The following is a 12798-nucleotide window of genomic DNA, read 5'->3' on the forward strand; positions in this document are numbered from 1 at the left end:
CTAAACCCAAAAATCCTATGTACTTTTTCGTAGCTTCCGCGTCCCTCGGATGCACCGAACCCGTCGGCTCACTTTCCTGTGTCATCTTTCTCGTTCGCTGCATCTTACTCTCGATTTCCTCCATACCTAAGTTCCTGTATACTTAGCAGAGGGATCAGAACTACACAGGATCTAACTTAACCTGGTTGATTACATCAAAACTAATCGGGGCACCAACACTACTATCACACTCCAATGTGATTTGACTTAGGAACAGCTTAGTAAAGTTGGACCATTTAGCAATGCTAAAGAATTGTGGGAAAAGCTCATTGAGCTCCACGAAGGCTCAATTGACTCACGAACTGCTAAGAAGTACATATTACTAGTTAGCTTCAGAATATCCAAATGAGGAATGACAAGTCTTTAAGTCAATTGCATAGTCGATTTAAAGAAATCCTAAACGACATTCATGCACTTAGTGAACAAGTCGATAATTGTGACTAATTAGTATGCTCACAAAAGCCTTCCCAAGAACAACTTTGTGGGTGTCAATGGTTAATGCCTACAAAGTGTCTAAAGACCTATTCATAATAAAATTAGAAGAATTTTTCTACGACTTTCAACTTCATGAACAGGTTAGTCTAGACCAAAGGGAAAAGGGTATAGCCTTTATTGTTGATAAAGCTAAGCTAATAGACTCAAACCTAAACTTAAGTCAAAACCTAAACCTAAGGAAGAAACTGTAGGATCAAGGTGGACCGGCAAGAGGGGGGTGAATTGCCTGAAAAATAAAAATCGATCTCTTGCGTTCTTTTCAAGGATAGAAATTAGTGGCAATTAATTAGAACAAACATTAATTGAAATAGTATAATTAAAACTAGTAAAAGACTAACACCAGAATTTACTTGGTCTCAACCTAGATGGTTGCAAATCCAAGGCAGTTGAAGCGCAGTATGACAATCTCCTTCGTTGAAGGCGGAGAAGCCTTACAGACGATTACAGCTCACAGACTTAGAAAAGAAAAGAATTATTCACTCCCTCTTCTCTAGTCATCTCCTGATCTTCAACAGATACCCTGTGACAGAGGGTAGGACATTGGTAGTATGCTGGGGCGATCGAGTGACAGCGGAAGAGCCATAACCAGGCTAACTGGTGTCATCTCTAACTGACAATCATAACGCTAGAACACCATTGATTTATTCTAAGGAAACCTGACGAGGTCTAATTGGATACATTGGTTAGAATCTCTGCAAATGTGCATGTATTGAGGAATGGTAACGGATCCATAGTCAATCAAACATAATCTCGAGGAATTCGAAGTCCTAGGATCGTTTCCACACATCTGTCACAGTCGATTTCTCTTTATTTGAGGTTATAGGAGTTCGAACACTCTCTCTTCCCCACACCAATCTAATATAAGTGATCTCTCAACTCTTATTGTACTAGTTTAGTGATCAATTCCACGGTCCCTATGGATTCGATATCTTTTATTACTTGACGACATTCCGTATACTTGTGGAACGCCCATCAATCGCTGCCTTGACACCCACGTGCGAAATGACCCTACGAATGTATGTCAACGATGGGACTTGCAATCTAATCATTCCATATCTTCTTGACAAGATAATAACTAACGATGGGACAGCTGCATTAATTAAGATGGGATGTGACTTTCCCCTCTCCCATATATAAAGACCACTCCCCCCTTTCTCCCAGGTATGCGCGCACACGATAACCACCCTTTCTCTTCTTCTTCTCCTTCTCCTTCCGCTTATTCTTTCTGCTCGCTGACTTAAGTTTCGGAGTGGTCGCGTCAGGGCACCCCTGACCTTCCTACTCACGGTTGCTTTGCTTGCAGGACCCAGAGATTCAACATCCTCAACCCTGCTCCGTTCTGGTGAGGAGACTCGGTCGGTGACACATCTTGGAACTGTTCTCAATCGGAACAAATACAATAACAGAGAACTAGCAAAGCCACTGCTTGAAGTTATGTTTCATTAGTTTCAACTTAAACTTTAGGAGGAAGGTGTGTGGTTGAGAACAGCTGCCTCTTGAAGATCATCGGGCACATAAATTTAACTGTTCACCGGAGAAGAAGTTGTACCAGAGCTACGTTTGTTAGGTTTTCTCCGATCACCTTTCCCACATATAATAAGTTGAAAAGTTCGTCGGAAATGAAACTCCATGGGAGCGATGATTTAAACTAGTGAACCTCCACTAGAGAAGAGCCTGCACTGTTCACTGAAAAAAATTACGCACTAGCCCAACGTTTCTCAGTTTCTCTCCCTTCGCCTTTTCTAAGCCACAAAAGATCACCGTTTGTTGGAAAATTCCCTATGTCGTTGGTTGAAAAATAAGTTGCACCATTCACAGGGCGTCACCTTTGGTTTAGACGAACACAACTTTCTTTGAGAAAACACGAATGCAGTTCGAACTGATCTTTTGCTTCGGATGATCACGCAATCACGCATGAGATTTTTGTTAAGGGTAAAATGATAAATGGACCAAGTAAAAGCTACGCAATTTGGACAATATGAAAACCACTTACGTGATTTGAATATTTCGCAAAATCATCTACGTGGTTAGAAAAATTGTCATTAAAAATTACATTGATTTAAAAAAACAAGTTATATAAAACATATTTTGGTCCACAATTTTAGGACTATAATTTTTGCCCCCAACACCTCTCGTTCTCTGCTAAAGTACTGAAGAGGTACGCTGTTCGTTCCCTTCTTTGCCGATCTACCCAACCGGAAGGAGAATGGATCGCAGAACAGAGGTAAACCTTCTCTGCCTATCTCTTTCCTTGCTCCTAAACCTTCCTCAACATCTTTTGTCGTTGCTCATCATCCTTAATCTGTTGCAGTTAATTTAAGTACCGATCCTTCTCCTTCCTCCTTCCTCTTTATTACGCCGCTCCCTAACCCTTGACCCCTTTCCTTCTCCCTCGATTCCACTAGCACCGCCGGACCCTTCTCCTTCCTCGTGAGTACGCCGCTTGGAGCCCAGGCCAAGCGTCGGCCATCCCTGCCGAGCCCCCAGCGATGCCCTTCTTTGCTGTGTAGTGCTTTTTTTCCCCTTCTCTTCCCAATTTCAAATCCCCGTGCGGACGCCGCCAGGCGAGTTTATGCCGGGGCTTCCTCCTCGGCGACGCCCTCCTCTGCTGCGGTGTCCTGCGCTGTGGGAGCCTCATTTCCTATCTTTCTCTCGCGGCTTTGATTCTGCGAGAGAGCGTTGGGTGTGTGGTCCAGGATGGTAGGTTGGTAACAAACAACTGAGAGATACTTACGGAGTGCGAGTTTCTTCATCTTCTTCCACCCTCATGGAGCATAGTGTCTGTTCTCATTCGTAGTCCCATATTCATGTACAATCTTTGTGGGAATTCTTCAGTATGAAAGGGCTCTTGGGTATGCTTAGCTGCAAAGGCTCCCAATCTAAGTGTCATATTTTGGGTTGGATGGGTTACGCTTCGGTTTTATTAGTATTAACTGACTTTGCTGGACCTTGATTAGTATATAAGCTAACATTTCCATTAATATACTTCTGTCCTATCCTTTTCTATTGTTACTGCTCTTGTCCTTGATTGGAAGAACTTCTAATTTCAAAAACAATTTTATAGTTTGATTGTTGCTAGCACATATCCCTCAGCGGAAAAACTTCCTAAATGATGCAGGGGATTGTCTTCTCTATGGTGCCTGGAAGAGTTTCAAATGTAATAGTACAACAATAGACAATATCATGATCTGCATAACAAATTTAGGAATAGACTGCTCTACCTAGTTAGAGTGCATCAGCATAATATATGCTAGCATATATTCATTACCTCCATGACCCATTTTAGGATTGGAGGTGTTGATGGCATATCTTTCATCAATCCATACCTGGAAATACAATTCCATGGCAGTTACTTTGTCTATGGCTTTTCTGACAAGAAAAGATAGATGCAAGATTGACTCAAGTCATCATAGATTTTCTACAAGTTGATTCTGATCAGGATAGGTTATTGTAAGTCCACAATCTGTCTCTATCCAATCTCAGCTCGCACTAGATATATTCTAATGGTTGAGTTAGATTTTATCACATGTCTAACTCAGAAGTCTAAACTCCACCAAGATAACATGCTAACTAAAATCTCATCAGCAGGAAAGATTCTTATATTAACTATTTTGAGCACTTAAAAACTTACAATTACATTGTTGATTGAGTTATTTTGCATATCTTTTACAGGATCAAAATGACTCAATCTTGGTAAGTCTCAAAATTGCTCCAGATGTTAATGATGCTCTTCTACATGGAAATCCAGTTGTGGCACTGGAATCAACAATTATTTCTCACGGTAAACATGCCATGTTGATGCCATTTAAGCATGTTGACACTCTACAATTCAAGTCTTACTCTACAATTTTTCTGAGTCAAGAATTGTTTTCTTGAATTAACAAGTGAAGCATTTTTCTAATACTTATGGATTAAGATTGCAGGAACAATAATGCTTTCATGGCTTAGCTTGGGGAAGTTTCCATGTAAATTATCATTTTGTTCTTGTCCTTTCCAAGCTGATTATAAAGAACACCCTAAGGCTTAGTAACTTGTTATGAAAGATCATGAAAAAATGAACTTCAAGGCTTGTTCTTGTTCAGATAAGGTTGCTTTTTATTAGACTAGAATCATCATCATCATCTGTTTTTTTCCAACTAGTTGATGTTAACTTAGTGAATCTTACACCTCCGTTGAACTCTAGTAAATCACTATTAATATTCAAATCAGCTAAGTCTTTTTGAAATTGCACTAACTCATATTTTCTTTAATCTTCCTCTACGCATTACATCTTCCATTCTAATAGATCTACCTATAGAATGTATTAGTCACCTTTGATTTCATCCCATCTTAACCTTTTATTTTTTTATGATCTATTGGAGCAACATCTAATTGCTTGGATATTAGCTTTTTTAATTTTATAGTGTCTAGTAACTTCATACACCTATCTTAACTTTCTTATATCCATTACATTTGTTTTTAACATTCAACACTTAGATACATAAAGTATAGTAGGGGTTGTACCACATGATATAAAAAATTTCTTTCTATTGCCTAAGGGGTATATGACAATCACACAAGTGTTCAAAAACTCTACATTTTGACTATCCATTCTTCATCTTGTAAGTGATTTGTTCATCAATGACCTCTTCTTGTTGAGTAATGGATTTAAAATATCTAAAAGGCCTATAGGAACATCTATTTTAACCAATCTGTAAGTTTTTCTTATTATGGAAACTACATTACATATCTTCAAAAGTTATTCTACATATCTTAAAACCTTTAGTTTCTAATGTGTTTCTCTATAATTCAAAATTTACATTTAATCTAATTACTCTATCATAAACTAACACAACATTATGTGCAAACAATGTACAAGGATTCTAAGAACACCAATTGTTGGACCACTTGGTGGTAATCACCAATTATATTGGTGAGAAGGCCTATAACACAATATTACAACAACAACAACAACCAAATCTTATACCACTAGGTGGGGTTGACTATATAGATCCTTCTATGCCATTGGACTCTATCCCTGACTATATCATCATCTATATTTAAATAAATTTTATCTTATTTTGCTAACCAAAGCCTATAACACAATATTGTATGCAAATAATATACAAGGGTTCTATGAACAACAAATTGTTTCCTCAGTTGGTTGTAATCATCTAGTGAGAAAGTCTAACACGCGATTCTTAATATTTGATTTTGCAAGCTTTCAAATGCTCTAATAAGTAATTATGTGTCCAACTATAAGTAAAGAATATAATACTTAGCCATTAATTTATCCTCATATAAAAATAGCAATCTAGTAGACCCTTATGGGTTACTTGTTCATTTTAAAATAGAAAAACATTACTAACCTCAAAAAGAACTGCATGATTAAGTCGTCGGCTGATTTCACTCCTTGAATGGTTAGTTTTTTTCTTGTTTGTGGATCTGGCTAATGGATCAGATATAATGACCAACAAGCTTCTGTGCTTGTTTCAAATATGATGTGCCATTCCATGACTTACATAATATCCCAATTATTTTCCAATTCCTTAATTGCAACTAAAGAATTGGATCCTACAAAAGCCAAATTGTATTGAAGGAGTAATTCATGGTGCTATCATTGAAGTAAAGCTGAGTGTTGATTTACAATTTGGTAAAACCAGTGGAGTACTTTCTTGACATTTCTGTTTGCATATGTAGCCTCTACATGTAAATTTTTATTGTGAAGTGGTCAAGATTACTAATATTACATGCTTGTTATAGAGGAAGATTATATAACTCTCAGACATCTTACAAGGAGAATGATTCCAGAAGAGTGGTCGATTATGCAGAACATCACATGATAAAAAGAGAAGAGTATGACTTTCTAATTAAACAACAAAAATAAGTGGTGAAACATTTTTTAGCTTTGCCTTTTGCACATAAAAGCAAAAAGGGAAAAGTGAAGGACTAAATAGGGTGTGAAAAAGAAAAAATATACAATGATATCAGAATATGAGCCCATGGCAGAATACTGTTAGGGCAGAATGGGTTCCAGTTCAAATTTGGATAGTTTATTATCAGGTTTGGAATTTGGAAATTATTTCCTGGTGTTTTATTCTTTATTAAAACTAATTGTGTTTTTTTTTCTAAAACTCAAGTTGTAACTTTTCAGCTAGCTTTTTTACAGTTGTCTTATTGCTAAACTTTCAATGACCACGGTTTCAGTTCCACTTTAACTCGTTCTTGGTTTTCTTATATAGCTTTTCTTTGCTTAATTATCCTATGATAAGGTCTAGTTTGTGATGCTCTATTTTTTATATTAAACATGGTGGTTAGGTTGCACTTTATTTGGTCATATAACTTAAATTAATTTGATGATTTTTAGGTATGCCCTATCCGCAGAATCTTCAGACTGCTAAAGAGGTCCAAGCTATCCTGAAGGCAAATGGTGTGGTTCCTGCTACTATTGCCATTCTAGATGGAGTTCCATGCATAGGTATGTCTGCTTTGTCTACTTCTTGGATTGTTTAACCTATTTTTCTTAACAAAGAATTCAAATGCTTTGTCGATAATTGATAACTTCAGTCAAGTGGAGAATGTAGCAACAAAATTATCTCTATATAGCATTTCCGAATTTGTGTTTAATCGATGACAAAACTTGTCGCGAGCAAAAGTTAGAAATTGTTGAAGATGATATTTTGCAATTGTTATATAAAAAAAATTAAGTTATGTAAAGGTTGATCTTGATGCTACATGATGTGATTTCAGTTGGATCTAAGCTTTGATTGGTTGATCTTGATGCTACATGATGTGATTTCAGTTGGATCTAAGCTTTGATTGGTTCTTTTAGATTGAGATCATGAAGGAACTGAGTCAAGATTGAGTTTGGTTTGAGTTGGAATCAAATTGGAGTTAATTTGGTTGTTTAATGATTGAACCATTAATGAATTGACGGTTTAATGTAGAATTTGGTTCATTGGCTAGTTAGGGTATTAATCCAACTCCGCCCATAGCAAATAAACTCCGTCATGTGCCAGTCCCATGCCTCAATAAAGGAGGAGGGTTGCGTTAGGTTGCCAACTAGTATAAACAAAGACAAATATTATGTATGGATTCATCAAACTATTATGATAATGTTAGGTTGTTCTCGAACGCGTTGCAGGGTCCTACCTCTACATCCCTCTCCCTCTCCCTCTCCCTCTCCATCCCTTTTGGCTTCTCTCTCTCATGCACTTGTAGGGGCTATAGTTCTTGTGTCCTTGGACACGATGAGCTTTAGGTGGACACTAACGAGAGCCACCTTAGCGATGCATTTTCTAGCATGTATGATCATTGGCAAGTTCTAACAAGGGGCGACGATTTCTACATCGATCCTAACTCCCCTTCATTTTCATTCGAGAGAGCTAAGTGTTCATTGAATCCTTGTTGTGTCTGTTCCTTGTTATGGGTCAGCTGTCTAGTGTCTGCATCACTCCCTCGTGCCTTCTCTGCATCTACCAAGGGTTAACCAGCATCATTGCCTTGTCATGATCTGCAGTGTAGATTGTTGCCCTCTCTTATGCAGGATCATCAACAGCCAATGACTCCCATGGGTAGCTGATTCCACCATCCTTACTGCTTTTGCTTTTCCCAACTGAGTATCTCAGATTCACCAACTTATCCATTACAGTCAACAGCACCAATCAAAAGAAATGGGCTTGAGGCAACAAATTTAATAATGGTGGTTTTTTTTGACATGCAATGCTTCAGAAGCCTGAATCTTTGAGGCCAAAACCCCATCCTCATAACTAAAGACTTCAGTAGATTCCTTGTAGATGCTACCAATTTTCTCACACGCAATGCTATAATTGCAGAGAACATGATACTTTGTATCAATTTTTCATCATCAAAGAGGAATATCAAGTCTCGATGAAGAAATAATCAGATTTCACTTGGTTTCAAACCAATACTCTTAAAGAATGGTCCAAGACAGGATGGTATCTAAGGAAATGAGACATGGCTCTCTCGATATCCTCGTTCTCTTCTATAATACACTACTAATCTACATCTTATCTTGATATTCAGTCGATAAAAATTTCATGAGGAAATCATTATTTCAAAACACGAAAGCAATGCTTCCTTAAACTCATCAAATTATAGCTCATGACTAATAATCCATTGAAACTTTCAAGATCAGCCAACCGCAGCACGACAAGTAATCCATTGAAACTTTCAAGATCAGCCAACAGCAGAAGTTAATCCATACACACTCCTTACCAGCAATATATTATGATACCATACCTGCGCTAAACCCATGTGACCTCTCATTCCCCTTATAAATTTTGATCAATCTACAATCTAGGATTCAAAGATTTACCCTGTGATTCAACTAAACCTCACAGCAACATATTTGACCGTTCATAACAACAGGACAACTGCATGAAGAGGTGGCGGAGTGCTAACATTCTAGTTGATTGCAACATAAAATTAAATATTTGTTTAGATCCAGTTAACAATGTCATTATTTAACCCTTCCCTTGCAGAACTTCCATATCTTGCTATCTCTAACCACAAACACAACACCTAACTAAAACCACCAGAATCAATTAGAATCAAACAATGAGGACCTGGTCAATTACAGTCAATTTCATTTTTTTTCTTAAATGGACATTTTAATCATCCGTGCGACGTGAGGAACTAACACAGCAGTGCTCTTGCCCAAGCACATTTTGGAGTTCGAAATGGGATCCAATACATTAGTGCTAATATGATCACACACTTGCTACAAAAGCAATCACTCATATGATTTAGCCAAATTTAGCAAGAAAAAAAATGGCGTGGATGTTCTAACTAAAATCAACAATTTACCCCACAATTCAACCACTCAACTAGCAAACATAAAATGTATAAAACATAGCTCAAAATTGGCAAATCACAAATGAAAAGTGTCATGATCGCTAAAGGCATACACCAAACATTACCAATAAATAAAATACAACCCCCTAATTAGATGATCATTTTGTTGATGCTGGAAGTACCACAGTGAACCCAGAGTTTTGATATATGACTAAGTGTAAAATTAGTTTGTTTGTGAACTAATGATTCTGTGTCAAGTGTGAACTAATGATTCTATGTCAAGTGAAGTAGGTTACTTGACAAGTACGAAGTTTTGGTTGGGAACTAGGCAATTGACTAAGTCCTAGTGAAGTTAGGCAAGTGCGAAGTCCTGGTTGGAAACTAAGCAATTGATGAAGTCTTGGTTGATAATTAAGTAGAAAAGACCTAGTTGAGAATTAGGCAGAGCAAGTCCAAGCAGAGTTAGCTGGGAGCTGAAGTGTTAGTAGAGCAAGTTCAAGCAGAGTTAGCTAGGAGCTGAAGTCTTGGTAAACAAGCCCAAGTGGACTCAGTTGGAACTTGGACTTGGGCAAACTGCGCTAGATAGGTCAGTTGAGAGTTGAACATTTAGTCAAGGCACACGCGAGTGGAGTTAAACTTTATATTATACTGATTATGCGTATCAAGTGCAGGAAAGCAAGGTTCAATGGTTCCAACCATGGATTAAAATCTTAACTCATTTCGCCCGATACGGACAAAACATTTCGTTCTGCTAGCAGACTGACATTGACATAGGTGGTTCTGACCGAAACACCATCTGAAGGCGTCGCCCGGGCCTGACGATGCCTTCAAAAGTGTCGCACGGACCATGCGATCGCACGGGTCGTGTGTTCTCGTAGTCGTGCGAAATGACGTCGAACAAGATGGGCAATGGGAGGTGTCGTCGAGCCCTGTGATGCCTCCGGAAAACATCGCGTGGGTCGGGCGTGCTCGCGATCTCGGGACCGCTCGTTCTCGCGGTCGCGCGGAATGACATCGAAGGCGGGCGACAGATTTATAATAACTTAGGTTTTAATAAATACTTATATTAATAATTTTAATTAACTCCTAACTATGATTGGAATAATTTAGATACGTTTAATTAAAACCTAATAAAATTATCCCATTAATTTAATATATATAATTATATTATTATTATTTTTTTTAAATATTTAGATTAAATTTTTTATTTTTAATTAATATATTTTATATTTAAAAAATATCGAAACTATATTTTAAACCTCGACGCTGCTCGAAATTTTAAACCTTGGTTCCAGTGACCAGGAGGGAGTTCGGGCGACCGAGAGGGAGTCCAAACGACTGACTAGAGATAATCTTCGACCGTTGGAGTCGAGGTCTACCAGGCGACTGAAGTGAGGAGAGGGTGACCATAGCTTCTATACGATCATATATGCTTTCAGGCGATCGATAGGGATGAAATCCAGCGATTCGGGAAAGTAGGTCACAGATGGTAATTGACTTGGCTCCAAGTGACCTTCAGTCGATTGGGATTGCGGATAGCATTTACTATTGGATAAACATTGCAGCCACATCAGTAGTCTCCAAGATGATCGAGGATGATCCAATCAATCGAGAAGTGTCACGTCAACATCTAAAGAATGCCTATAAAAGGAGTCTCGAGGTAGAGTCTTCATGACTCAATTTTTCTGACTCACTACAAGTCTGCTCGTGCTCTTAATCGCTGTGCTCTTTGGACGCAACTTCGGCAACGTGCTGCAACACTACGCCTCATATTTCTAAATCGACAACACTAATGTAACTTTATTATTTTCTTATTGTCGTAGAATTATATATTGTTGCGTGTTTAATTTTTGGATTCTTTTTAAGATTTTTCCACTTCTAAAATTTTTCTAGAAAGAAATTAATCGAAATAAGAATCATTTTATTTAAATCGTGCGCCCTTGTTATTTGTGTGGAAACTTTGCATGTTTAGTTAGACAAAAATATTATTGTCGACTTTATTACATGCTCGAGTTAATTGTTTATATTTATTCCGTTGCATTATTCTAATAATTTCTGATTTATTTTTAAGCTCGTAAAATTCATAACGTTATTCACCCCCTCTAGCGTCGAGTTCGATTCTACAAATTAGTATCAGAGCGGGTTGAACTAATAGTACGCTAGGAAAACTCGATTGAGTGGAATTAACTGAAGTTAACTCACTTCATTCTAAACCAGTTAGACTAAGGGATTGTATTAAAGCTAGTCAAGTTCAAAGTTCTTATTTTAGTTTTGTCTAAGGAAGTAGGTATTGCTCCGATACTCAAAAAGGTCCCTGTGCCTTATCACGATCTATAAATTAAGTTAGAAATTTTTTATTTAACTAATCCAAAGCAAAATTTGAATTTAACTTAGGACGAAGTTTGCGTTCTGAGTCAGAACAAATCAATCTAAAAACTTAATCTTAATTTAACTAATTTTTAACTTTAAATGACTTTGCAAGAAGGTCTCGGCACAACCCGTCCTCCACTATTCAATGACAACAACTTTGTCTATTGGAAAGGAAGGATGCAATACTATTTCATGAATGAGATAGAGAATTGGATGATCATCAAGGTAGGGTTTGAACTATCCAGACATCCAAATGAAGAGCTAGTCAAATTCAGTCACTAGACAAGTGACACTAAAAAGAAAGCTCAAGCCAATGCTTGAAACACAATTACACTCCAATGTGGTTTAACTTAGGAACGACTAAGTAAAGTCAGACCCTTTAATAATGTTAATGAGTTGTGGGAGAAGCTCATTGAACTTCATGAAGGCTTAGCTAACTCACGAACCGCCAAGGACTTATTATTAAGTCAACTTTAGAATATCTAAATGAGAGATGGCGAATCCGTAAGTCAATTGCATAGCCAATTCAAGAAAATCCTAAACGACACTCATGCACTCGGTGAACAAGTCGATAATCGCAACTTGATTAAATATGGTCTAAAAGCCTTTCCAAGAATAACCTTGTGGCGGTCAAAGATAGATAACCTTCATAAACAAGCTAATTTAGACCAAAAGGAAAATGAGATAACCTTAATTGCTAAGAAATCTAAACTTAAGTCAAAACCCAAATTTAAGGAAGAAATTCGAATCTAAATCTCGAATCCGGATCATTGACTAATGAAGATGAACTATCCTTAAAAGTCGCAAATCTAGTCAAACGGATGATTCGACAAAATAGATTTTCCAAGAAGTTTGTGAGAAAGGAAATCTCAAGAAAAGATCTAACCAATTCTCGATGTTTTGAATGCAATAAAAAGGGGTATTTTAAAATAGATTTTTCACTTTTAAAAAATAATGAAAAAATAATCACAAAGATAGAAAGAAAAAGAAAAAGGCATTCAAGGCAATTTGGGATGAGTCCTTTTAGAATCTGAGTCAGATTTAGATCAAGTTAACCTCCTAGCATTAGTTGCTACATAAGAGGGATACAAATCAAGA

The 12798-nt window shown here is 37.4% G+C and overlaps 1 protein-coding gene across 1 annotated transcript; it reads left to right on the forward strand.

Moving 5' to 3' along the window:
- The first annotated feature begins 2658 nt into the window (after positions 1-2658).
- On the forward strand, positions 2659-7026 carry LOC141847045 (pseudouridine-5'-phosphate glycosidase-like). Its single transcript, XM_074735063.1, has 3 exons — positions 2659-2758; positions 4207-4315; positions 6881-7026. The coding sequence occupies exons 1-3, from the start codon at positions 2741-2743 to the stop codon at positions 7024-7026; spliced, it is 273 nt and encodes a 90-aa protein (XP_074591164.1). The 5' UTR covers positions 2659-2740.
- Positions 7027-12798: the final 5772 nt, after the last annotated feature.

Source organism: Curcuma longa, chromosome 1 (genome assembly GCF_044706935.1).
Source record: "Curcuma longa cultivar G26 ecotype Majalengka, Jawa Barat chromosome 1, ITB_CL_G26_1.1, whole genome shotgun sequence".
In the NCBI taxonomy this organism is placed as follows: Eukaryota; Viridiplantae; Streptophyta; class Magnoliopsida; order Zingiberales; family Zingiberaceae; genus Curcuma; species Curcuma longa.

Bases quoted from the DNA above. Each gene is read 5' to 3' on its own strand.
- LOC141847045 (XM_074735063.1), top strand. The intron at 4,316-6,880 runs GTAAACATGCCA...GATGATTTTTAG, and splicing joins ATCAACAATTATTTCTCACG to GTATGCCCTATCCGCAGAAT.